Source organism: Centropristis striata, chromosome 17 (assembly GCF_030273125.1).
Source record: "Centropristis striata isolate RG_2023a ecotype Rhode Island chromosome 17, C.striata_1.0, whole genome shotgun sequence".
NCBI lineage: Eukaryota > Metazoa > Chordata > Actinopteri > Perciformes > Serranidae > Centropristis > Centropristis striata.
In genome coordinates this window covers 34,731,030-34,743,323 of record NC_081533.1, presented here as the reverse complement: position 1 = coordinate 34,743,323, position 12,294 = coordinate 34,731,030, and the positions used below count along the sequence as shown (strand labels likewise).

Sequence of the window (12,294 nt, the reverse complement as noted above, 5' to 3'; positions counted from 1 at the left end):
GGCTCATTTTGTCATAGACTTCAATACTATCAGATTTTCCAGTGAAAACACATTCATGCAATTCCAATGCATTAAGTATGCACACGGGGCACCAAAATGTTGTAAAATGGTTCACGCGGAGCATCATTTACATTGTAAATGGTGTCAGAGTCTTGCTCAAGACTTAACTTGTTTGGCAATCTGTGTAATTAACATAATCAGCTCATTAATCAAGAAAAATAAAGAAGAATGTCCAAAATTATTTCAGAGATCACCTCATAAAAGGAAACAGCAGCTGCTGGATCCAGGACATTTACAGTCGACTATAAAGACGTCATCATGGACAGAAAATATAATAATAACAAATATTTCAGCAAGACATTACAATACATTGCATTGCATGTCATTTGGCTGACGCTTCTGTCTAAAGTGACTTACAATAAGTGATTCAAGCTGATTGTACTAGCCTTAGACCACAGGGACCAAGTACATAACTTTAAGAGCCATCGGTAACTGCTACAGGAGTGCTATATGCTAAAGAGGAGAAGAGTAAGGTTTGTTTTTTTAAGAGAGAGTAACAATGTTTATACTAAAAATATTATGTTGTTGTCATGTTGCTTCTTTCATTCATTTTCATTCATTTTATTAAGGATCCCCATTAGCTGATGCCATAGCAATCAGCTAGTCTTCCTGGTGTCCGTAACACATAACACATACAATACAATCACAATTAAGAACTATACAAAAACAAAAATATCAAATAAAAACAAAACAAGTACATACAATACAAAATAGACAAACCCACACAATAGTTGATAATATAATAAGATTACTAAACCTCCCCAAAAACTAAATACAGCTGAGTTATTCAAAACAGATCATTCCCACAGCACACCCAACAGATGAATTAGTGTCTTAGATAGACTTTAAGTTTCCTTTTAAAACTGATTTACTGTAGATACAGCGGAGATACGAGGCAGATAATTCCAGGGAGACACTGATCTGTAGATAAAAGAACGTTCCAGTAAACACAACGCTAGCCCGACCCACTCCCTGTCCTTCAGACATGTGCATCAACACATGGCTAATTTGAAGGTAAGCTAGCTGGACCAGCTGTTTTGATATGTTGTGACTGAAGTATGTGGTAGTATTTGACAGAACTTAACATTTACGTGTTTATATAAAGTACTATTGATAGGTAATTACCATTGTATTTGCCTATTTAAAGTCGACTCGTTAACGTTACATTTTTGCGTCATGAAAACTAGTGATAGCTAGCTAGGTGGGATAGCGCTAACGTCTTCCCTACCTCAGGAACAAGAGGTCGACATTATGCTGATGTAAACTTCACCTCAGCAGGTTCCTTTTTATGGCAGGAGGAGGCATTTCTCTTTCCTTACTCTGAGATGAACTCAGGCAGGAGATTCATTTTGCCATCTTTTCAAAATATATGCATTTGCCGTCTTTTCAAAACAGGTTCATTTGTCATTTTCCAAAAAAGGTCCTTTCTAATATATTTAATATATTGTGCATTAATGTTTCTTGGTGAATGAGAATGTTAAGGTATTAATCTGAAAGGTAAAACCAGCGTAATTTAACCAAACGGCCTTTATGCCCTGTCATGTGGCCTTTGTGCCCTTAAAATAAGTGTGAACAGGAAGGCCAAATGGCCTTGCCCCTAAAATGACGAAATTCCAAGCCTGACTACTACTACTTACTAAGTAAGTACCTTTCACAGACAGAAGTCACAAAGTGCTTCACATAGAAATCATACACATAACATAAAAATGTACATACAAGTTTTAAAAGACCAAAACAACAGCAATTTAAACAACCATAGCAGTCCCGAAACAATTAATCAAAACTTCTTTGGTTTTTCTCTTTCTTCTGTCTCATTGGTTCTTCTTATCTGGTGTGACTTCCTGTTTTAACTGATCGAACCACACACATTTAACTCATGGAGTTAGAGAAGAATGATGTCTAAGGAAATGTTCCTGGCGGTTCTAAGTGACAGAACGTGCATGTGAGAGCTCAAAGCACATATTGTCACATAACCAGTAACTAATTATGTCTGAAAAAACTGGAAAACTTGTGTTATTTCCCTCTTCTTTCATTTTCAGAAGACTTTATTTGTTTTTACTTTTGCATCATTAACTGTAAAATGTGTCATTTAAAGCTTGAAGCGCCAACTCTTCTGGGTTGACTGGTTGAAAAACTTTATTATTTCTTATATTACTCAAATATTAGATTTTGTTGGGGGTTTTTTTGCTGTTCATCTACTTATTAGAACCTTTTCCCCTGGTTGTTGTAAACATTATGCAATATGTCACTCCTATTATTTAATACAAATGGATTTAACTTGAAGTTTTCAATAAATATTTAAAATAAAAATGAACAATATAGAAATATGGATACATTTTTACACTGGAAAAACTCAAACTTTTATAGAGACAATAGTGATAAATTGCGTAATTTGCTTTTTCTTTGCACAAAATGATCCACACATTACTATCAACAATTATGAAAATATCAAGATTTAATTGTATTTTACTCTAATAAGCAGCTCTTACCTGCAGCACCATGAATACAAACTCCTTTGTGTGAGAACTAGAGTGTTGTTGTGTTTTTTCTCACAAGAAATGAGGAAAAACTTTCACTGTACACGCATCCCTCTGCAGAGAGTCAGTTCTAATTACAAGCTTTTTAAAATTATTAAAAAGCGTGTATTATTGACCAAAGCATACATAATTAAATCTGGACATAACAGAATCAAGAACTATTATTGTTTTTATGTCTAAAAGTTGCTGTAATGAAGCCAAGCCTATTATCTCTTGTAGGCAAATCAATAGAATAATGTAGCTGCTGAAGATAAATTCTATATATATATATATATATAAATAAATGAAATGAGACTCAGTCAAACCTTTATTACATCAAAGCATTGAATGAAAAAGTGCAACAACCCACTTTTGTGTTGTCTCATCATGGAATACGTCAGTGCATTATCATAGACGTTGAAAACAGGCTGTATCAAAAACATTTAATAAAAGTTAGAACTGATTCCAGGATAAATAAAAAGTTCACAGAAGGGGGTTAATGTGCAATATAGAGAGATTCCCAAGTGTGTTGAGACCCTGCAAGCAACAAAACTAAAACATTTCATAATATTACATTTCTGTTACACTTTACTATATACATAATACTGTATTTATGTACAGTCAGGTCATCAGTATTTTCTCCACTGGAGGAATACACCTATAAGGTTCTTTATCATGTTTTGTCCCAATATATCCTCATATAACAGTCCTTATGATCTTTTTTATAGGGGTGCACCGATTGCAATTTTCTGGCCGATCACCGATCACCGATTTTTAAAAAGCCTGACCTGCCGATTCCGATTTTGGCCGATACCGATTTTTTTATAACTCATAGCATACACCTTCAATGTTTGAATCTTATTATATTGAAAAACAATTACACAGCAGTATTTTTCTTTAACAAATAAAGGAAAACACAATGTCTGAGGTAGTTAATAAAATATTGAACTTAAAATAAATAGCAACAATTTACAGGACAAACTAACAAAAGAACTGCAACCATAAAGTGGTTTTTGTTCTGAACTAGGGAGGGCATCGATTTTCGAATATTCAAATAGTCATTAATTCATAAAAAATCGAATAGTTCAAGAAGAAAAAAAAGATCGGTTTGACGTATCGAGGTTTGAGGAATCGGCCAATCGCCCGTTGCACCGATCGATCGGTGCACCCCTACTTTTTTACAAATCATGTGAAACTGAACTTGGTTACGTTTAGGCACCAAAACTACTTGGTTTGATTTCAGAAAAACAATCATGGTTTGTGTTGAAATAAGTTTGTGATGTAGTCATTTATACATCGACTCCTGTGTGAAAGTCCTGCGTCTCTGGACTCATCCGTCCACCACGACCTAGTCCCTATGTGACCTTTATCGCTCTTTATACCTGACTTCCTCTTTGGTTACAACTACTACTAATTGATGCTACACTAGAGGTGGTCATAGTAATTACAAATGCCATTAGAAACTGTAGGTATAAGTAATAATTTGTAGGTATTAGTACAGGTATTGACATAAACCAAGAAGAAAACAAGTCACCTTGGCCATCTAACTCATCTACAAGAAAAAAAAATGAGAGAAAGATCTCATTTGTTCTTTCATGTCAGCTAGAGTTGGCCGTGTTTCATACAATCCGGATACAGAAACTAATTGTATACTCAAAGAAGAGTACATATAAGCAGAGTGTAAAACTTCTTTGAGCAATTAAGTAATCTAATTTTGCCTTTCCCATTCAGCTTTTATAATGCAATACTCATTTTCTTATCACATTTTTACAGAGTGCTTGTTATTTCATTTAACAGCTGTTCTCTGATTTCTTTCAGACTTTTAAAAGCTCCACTTCCAGTTCTCACTCCGTCCAAAGATCTTGTCATGTTTGATTCTCCGTCACTGCTGATTCTTTCTTCTCAGTTTCCTGTTCCTTCCCTCCACCTAGGGATCAACAAACAGGTCATTTGTTAGTTCATCTTCAAGGAAAGCAGGCTTGGCTGTTGACGGGACAGAATGCAAACGCTGTTTCTCTAAATGCTTTGTATGCTGCCTTTTGTCAGTCTCCATTTTTTTACATCTTTACACTGGCTTCCAGTTAGCTACAGCATGGGTTTTAAGGTTCAGTTGCAGGTTTGAGTGTCATGTTGACACACAGTAAACACAGTCAACAATCTTCAGGAACATATTACATAATTGTACGTGTAAGATAAGGCAACATAAGCACCAATGCAGATGAGTGACTGTCGATATTTGTGCGTGGTATCCTGCAGCGGCCACGACCAGCACAATCAGTTTCCTTCTTAAATTACAATAACTTGTCACTCAGGGATAGGCAAGTATAAAATATAATATATTTAAGATTATATTAACACAAATAATGTAACGTATACAGTACAGGCCAAAAGTTTGGACACACACCTTCTCATTCAATGCGTTTTTCTTTATTTTCATGACTATTTACATTGTAGATTCTCACTGAAGGCATCAAAACTATGAATGAACACATGTGGAATTATGTACTTAACAAAAAAGTGTGAAATAACTGAAAACATGTCTTGTATTTTAGATTCCTCAAAGTAACCACCCTTTGCTTACTAGAATATAAGACATGTTTTCAGTTATTTCACACTTTTTTGTTAAGTACATAATTCCACATGTGTTCATTAATAGTTTTGATGAATCACAATGTCAATAGTCATGAAAATAAAGGAAACACATTGAATGAGAAGGCGTGTCCAAACTTTTGGCCTGTACTGTACATATAAAAAGACTTTTATCAGTACCTTTTCGGTTTTGGCAGCACCACACAGTATGTTCAAACAGATTACAACTCTGTGATTTTCTTGTGTATTTAAGCCGACTTCTGAATCCTTTTGCAAACGACATGCATGTGCAATCGTGTGTGACGCTAGAGTGACATGTTCCGATCTTTATTTGCTTTGCTTTGCTTTGCTTTGCTTTGCTTTGCTTGCACAGAATGTGTGGGAGCTGAATGTTTGCTAATGTAAAACCGGGCTAAGCCGCATGTAACCACAACACGAAAAGAAAGAAACAGTATCTTGAAATTAAAAAAGATGAGCAAAACAATACCTGGTCTCTTTCTCCATGCTGTTAAATAAATACTCAGCAAGATGCAGAAAAAACCTGGAACCATGACACCTTTCACAAACCTCGACAGGACTGTGAAGACATGAATTCAAACAATGAGTCACTGAACAACAAAAAAAATTATAGTAAGCATATGATATATTGGTAACGCTTTATATTAAGGTCCTTGTAATAACCATTAATTAACAAGTAATAAGGCCCTTGTAAGTCCTTACAAGATGCTTATTAACATTATTGTGTGTTTATAAGCTTATATAAGTGTTAATAATGGCATTACAAACACCCATGACCCACCCATTATGTCTTTGCCATGCCTTTATTAATCTTATTTTGTTTGTTTATTGATATTAAAATATACTTTATTGCTCATCTATTATAAGTTAACTATAAGTTAACTATGCTTTTTGCAACTACCGGATCTAAAGCAAGAACAATGCCTTATTACTTGTTAATTAATGGTTATTAAGGACCTTATTATAAAGCATTACCGATATATTTATTAATTTCTCTACCTGGAACAGTGATGTGTGTCTCTCTGGTGTGGTTGGTGTCCTTCTGGTGGACTCTACAGGTGAAGCTGCTGCTGTGTCTCTTCTCCACAGTCACTCTGCTGCTGACAGTATAGAGGTCATCAGGACCTCTGACTGTCTCTGTAGGTCCAGCAGAGAGTAGCTTTCCCTCACCGTCCAGCCACAACACCTCAGGCTCTGGATACCAGCCAGAAGACTCACACTGGAGAACCACCCTTCTGCTGGAATTGTTCATTAAACGGATAACCGGTGAGGAGACGGCACCTTAAAATAAGAGAGACGAGATATAACGTTCATCCTTTATGTGACTGGTTAATGATGCCAGTCCAAAATAAGTCACCATGTACAACCTGGTCTCCTTATCCTACTCCATTAACAATTATGTTTCCAGCTAAATGTATTTTCATTACATTCGTTTCTGACATATCCAAATCTGAATAACTCCACATAAGGGTCAGGTGGATGGCCATGTTGGTAAATGGACCATGTTGGTAAATGGACCTGCACTTATCTACACTTTTATTTACACTACAGACTGCGCTCATTCACCCTTTCACACACACATTCATACTGGTGGCATTGGGAATTCATTCACACACCAATGAACGCAGCATCGGGAGCAATTTGGGGTTCAGTATCTTGCTCAAGGATACTTCGACATGTAGGCTGCGACGGTCAGGGATCGAACCACCAACCCTTCGGTTGGGGGCCAACCAACTCTACCAGCTGAGCCACAGCCGCCCCGTTGGGACCACAGATGTTCTGGTTTCAAACTCCATGCCAGTATTTGTTAGATGATGATAAGCCAAGTAAAACCGGAGATCAGGTCAAATATAATTTGTATAAAAATATCAAATTAGATCTTATCCTCATTTTACCATATTTTTTCCAAATCCGATTTTATCCTTTTTCATGTGTTCTTGTGGTTAAAATGTTGATCCAGTAAGTCAAAGTGAACAAATAATCAGGTCATAGGTGAGGTTGTGCTGAAAAAATGATACCAACATGGCATGGTAAATGTTTTTTAAGGGGAAAATACAGGCAAAATGAAAAGGATAAGAAAACAGATTAAATAGACCAAAACTCCAGAAATCAGCAGTTTCCAAACATTTCCAAATAAAGATGTCCATGTTTGTCCATGTGTCTGCTTTATTTGCTTGACACATCTTACAGTACTAAGTTATAGTTGAACAATAATGTTCTATGTCATGTCATTTAAAGGTCACTTACCAACAACAAGCTGTATATAAACAGCTAGACCCAGTCTTGGAACAAGGCATCTGTACATGCCCTCATCAGAGACTTTCACTTTGGACAGTTTCAGTGAAAGGTCTCCATGCTGCAGGTTGCTGATGGACACTGATGTTCTCCCTCTGTATGACGGCTGTTGGTGGGCTGCATATTCTTGACCGTTTGCCCTCACATGTACAATCCCCGGGCTCAGGTCAGGTCTCGCCCACTCCAGCCTCATGCCAGAAGCATTCACAGCAGGTTTCAGCTGGCACGGTATGATTGTGTCGTCTCCGACTGTTGCCACTATTGGTCGGGACGGACCAGTCACCTGAATTTGACCTGCGGAGAAAACAGATCAGTGGTTGAATTCCTGGACAGCCATTTAACACTCCAGGGCTCTTTGTAGATCAGTTTAGGTTGGATTTCATTCCATTATCAATGATTAAGTGATTATTATAGACCTCAAACATCCTGAGCCCACCAATGATTTACACAGAACGCTTTCACAACCCAAAGTTCACTCCATTTTACTCAAACTCTGGTGCGGTTAAATCGTTGTTACGGTTCGTTTGGTTGATTGTGAACGATCCAACCGTACTCTGGTGCAGACCAAAACATCCGGTCCCAGACCTCTTGTGAGAGGGCTTTATAAACTAACCCTGGTGCAGTTCTATTGCACTGTGAACACAATCTGACCCAATTACAGAAAATGAACCAAAACTTCTGCTGAAGTCCGATGTTCATTTGACATCTGGCCTGAAGAAAAAAATACAGGGGATGTTGAATAAAGTCCACAAAACAATGACGTTTATCAAATAATTTGAGATCAACTGGGAGAGAAAAGATTCATGCACAGGATAGATCAGTGCAGAGTCAAGGTAAAATCATCAAATATATATCAATATATCATATTGTGTTCAGCTCCATGTTGCTTTTTTTATATCCATTGTCAACTTTCCAACCAATAACAAATAATACTGTGAGTATATTTTCAGCCCTAAACCTTCGTACACGCCCCTCCACAAATCTTTTGTTTTTCTTTTGGTCCACTTACATTTCCACACTGATTCAGACAGACTTGGGTTGTGAAAGCATTTTCACATGGCGGTCTATAGGGATTCACTCACTCTGGAGCCAGTTTCTGGCTTGAAGGCTGTGGGGAATTTGGGGGTTATATTTGAAGTTTCTTTTGTGAGGGGTATGAGGTGTAGTCATCAATATTTAAATGACTGAAGCAGTTGAAACTTGAGAAAAGGATGTTTTGGCCTTTTTTAGGTTTTCTGTTATTTTAATACTTTATGGTTTTATGGCTGTCCTTTAGTGTTTCTACTTCTGTTGTTCAATTGGGCACCTTGTGGGAACCTGGTCTCACAGGAATCCGTGAAATAGCCACGGAATCACTCAAATTTCCGTGAAACTGACACGGATTTCGCTACAATGCAAGTTAATGACAGTCATATCCCATGGCTATTCCATGGATATTTGTTCCTATTGGTTTGTTCCAAGTCACGTGACTTTCAGAACCAAAAACATGGCAGACAGTTCTCTCATTATTAGTGAAAAAAAAGCAATATTTTGACTGAAATGGATTTTGATCACATTTCTAGCGCGAAATATATGTTTTATTTTCTAAATATTCACTCAGTGAATGTACATAATCACTTTGTATGTTGGAATAGCCACGGGATATGACTGGCATTAACTTGCATTGTAGTGAAATCCGTGTCAGTTTCACGGAAATTTGAGTGATTCCGTGGCTATTCCACGGATTTTGAGTTAAGCAAATCCGTGGCTATTTCACGGATTCCTGTGAGACCAGGTTGCTTGTGGTATATACAAGTCTCCACGCTGAGTGTATTTACAGTTTTTGATTCATCACAGTGGGTCTGTATTTATTCAGGGAAGTAGTAATTTTCAACACTTCATAAGAAATTTCTCTCACAAGGCTTCACTTTTCAGCACCTTTCAGGCTGTTTGCTTGGAATTAGCTAGAATTTGATTCATACATTTCTTTAAAGCGTTAATGTACTTGAGTCATGTCATTTGACAGTGGTATGGAAGTGATGTTGTGTACTGTAGTTACCTCTGAGTGAGTGAAATAGGAAGAGGAAGATGGTCACGTGATGCAGAAGCAGAAGTGTGCAGTAGTCAGTGACGTCCATGGCTGAGTTGCATCAGCCAAGCTGAACATGCTGTGACTGGAGAAGAAGGAAACAACTATAATGGTTGTATTTATGAACTCTACACAAGGAAATGTTTGTTTTCAGACAATACAAACACTTCAGATAAAGACAGATATAATGTTTACTTGGCAAGATAAAAGTTTTCAGGTTAATTTCTCTCTTTTTCCCTTCCACGTCTTTGTTTTACTACGAGGTTTATCTTTTCACATTCTGTCCAATATCCTCTCGTAAAATGGGTAAAACTCAAAAACAGGTTCTTTTTGAACAAGTAATGCATCTTTTCTACAAGTCAGAGGACAATTGTGCTTTAAATGCATGCTGCAGTCAACAGGGTTAGTTAAAGGAAGTCAGTCACGGGTTGTTCACAGTCGCTCTGTCTTGGTTTGTTGTTGTTTCACACCATGCTCTCAAGATGACGCACCAAAATACATAGGACACGAGGTGCTTTCAAAACAAACAAAGCCAGTTCTATAATGTGCACTGCTTTCTGTTTAAGTCCTCCAACTGATGAGCAGTATAACTCTAGATATTTACCAGAACAACATGCTTCATCATTTTAAAACCCCCAAAGAGTAAAGCTCTCTGCTGCAGCAGCAACAATAAATACTGCGTCACCACACTCTGACAGAACCATTATTCAAAATAAGAACTCTTCATATTTACATAAACTTCTTTGCACAGCTTATACATATTTACTTTAACTTTAAAGTAAAGTGCTGACATATAAAATGCCGTATTTGCAGAGTAGTCTGTAGTTTGGCGACTTCTGCTCCGTGTTGCAAGTGTTTGATCCCTTTTCCCACCACAGTAGTCATGAAACATAGTAGGAGTGATAAAAAAATAATTTTAAAGTCATAGTTCCTACCTGCTGGTCTTCCTCTGTGTGCTAAATGCTGCTTAAATGATGCAGATGTGAAACTTATCTTCCTTGTGCATGTTTTACTATCACATTGTGGCTTTCCTCAGCTGGTGAGGCAGTTTGTCTGTCTCAGACTTCCCCCTCATGCCTTCACGCCTTTTAAACTGCCATTCTCCTTCTGTCCACCAGGTGTTCTCATCTACTCATCTACAGCGTTGTTGACTTTTTCAAGAGGTTTTTTAGCATCAAACTTCATCTCAAATGAAGATTTCTGTCACAGTATTACAATGATACGAACCTGACAGTTATATTAAACTTTTAGGCCCCCTAAGCTCGCTGACACTTCTAGATGTGTGACGTTTCTGCTTATTGCTGTGGTTTAAAATTCTTCTTTTTACTATTGGGTGACTGAATCTTTCCCACAAACATAGTGGAACATTTGAAGCATGTGTATGCATGTGTGAGGAGTGTGCGTGCTTACGTGCATGTGTGTGTGTATCTGTAACTGTAATCACATCAAAGATCAAAGGCAATCAGATCAAAGCAATCAACAGAATTAACTGACACCTGCTAATGCTAATGAACATTGACAGGTGGAATTTCTGGCCTCGAACAGAAAGCATTTTTGGCAAAACCATAATACCTATCATTGATCCGACTTCACTTTGAGCGCCCCGAGCGTTCTTCCTGAATGTCTACATATGATTTTTCAGAAGAAAAATTAAAAAATAGCTTTGTTAGAGCATCTAAAAAAACTGTTCCATCTTCCTTTTTCCCGAAATCTCCCTGCGTTTTTAATATGGGAGCCAATGAGGCTGTTGGTGGTGTTGGTGGATCATCTGTGCGTCCTACGCCCAAACTATAACTGACAGCTTTACCAGAGGATTGTGAGGGAGAAGACTAATTTTCCTACGTTTCTATGTATAAATTATTTCTGTAGAGTGGAATTTGCGGTCTGGAGCGCAGTTTTCAAATTTATTTTTTGACAGTTTTTTCTCTCCCTCTACACTCTGGTGATGATGTCACACACTGTGACACGAACATTCCGTGCAATACACACCCATTATAATCTCAGAATTTCTCCAAAAATGATCATGGTCATTGAACAGGGATTGATAAAAAACTACATGACCTATCAAAACGTGGATTAATACACCGATACACAAGACTTGTGTCTACTGTTTAAAGTTTAAATGGAGTCTCTAGGTGAAATTATGCCGGAGAAGTAGACGTTTAAAAATCTCCAATTATTGTTCTTTTTCGCTCATTTTTTGTCGGCCGTCCCATTCACTTCAATGCAAAATTTTGGGCAGTTTTTCGCGATTTACGTCGCATTGTGATGGTGTATCTCGGCGGTATCTCCCTCACTGGAAAAACGAGGCGAGTCATCATTGGAGGCAATCTCAATGCAGAGAGATATCGAGATGAGATTCTGCAACCAGTGGCAATCCTATATCTCCACATTCTGGGCGTGCTGTTGGTGCCAGAGTGACCAACACAACCAGGTTGGCTGACTTACGACAAATGCTGGTTAAAGAGTGGGAGGCCATCCCACAGCAGCGACTTACGTCGCGAAAAATTCGCATTCTGTAGAGAAAAGTAATAGCACACCGATCCCAATCAAACCGCACGTTTTGATATAAAATTTGTCCTGCAACTCTTTAAGTTGTAGGACTAGTAGCGGGACGAAATTGCGTCCAGAAGAGGAAGAAGAAGAAATCCACAGTATAACAGTAGTGCAGCACTGGTCCCTACAGATATTGCTGTAGGGACCAGTGCTCGGTGCGATTGCCCCGAGGCCCTAATAACCATATACAGC

The 12,294-nt window shown here is 37.7% G+C and overlaps 1 protein-coding gene across 1 annotated transcript; it reads right to left on the bottom strand.

Moving 5' to 3' along the window:
* Positions 1 to 2,897: 2,897 nt before the first annotated feature.
* On the bottom strand, positions 2,898 to 10,601 carry LOC131989140 (butyrophilin-like protein 10). The gene is made up of 6 exons (XM_059354337.1): positions 10,482 to 10,601; positions 9,517 to 9,631; positions 7,431 to 7,772; positions 6,183 to 6,464; positions 5,653 to 5,742; positions 2,898 to 4,503 (listed from the first exon to the last, which is right to left on the bottom strand). The coding sequence occupies exons 2-6, from the start codon at positions 9,593 to 9,595 to the stop codon at positions 4,442 to 4,444; spliced, it is 855 nt and encodes a 284-aa protein (XP_059210320.1). The 5' UTR covers positions 9,596 to 9,631; positions 10,482 to 10,601; the 3' UTR covers positions 2,898 to 4,441.
* Positions 10,602 to 12,294: the final 1,693 nt, after the last annotated feature.

Bases quoted from the DNA above. Each gene is read 5' to 3' on its own strand.
- LOC131989140 (XM_059354337.1), bottom strand. From the start codon at position 9,595: ATGGACGTCACTGACTACTGCACACTTCTGCTTCTGCATCACGTGACC. The intron at 5,743-6,182 runs GTAGAGAAATTA...ATGTCTTCACAG, and splicing joins GACACACATCACTGTTCCAG to TCCTGTCGAGGTTTGTGAAA. The intron at 4,504-5,652 runs GTATTGTTTTGC...GTTGATCCCTAG, and splicing joins AGCATGGAGAAAGAGACCAG to GTGGAGGGAAGGAACAGGAA.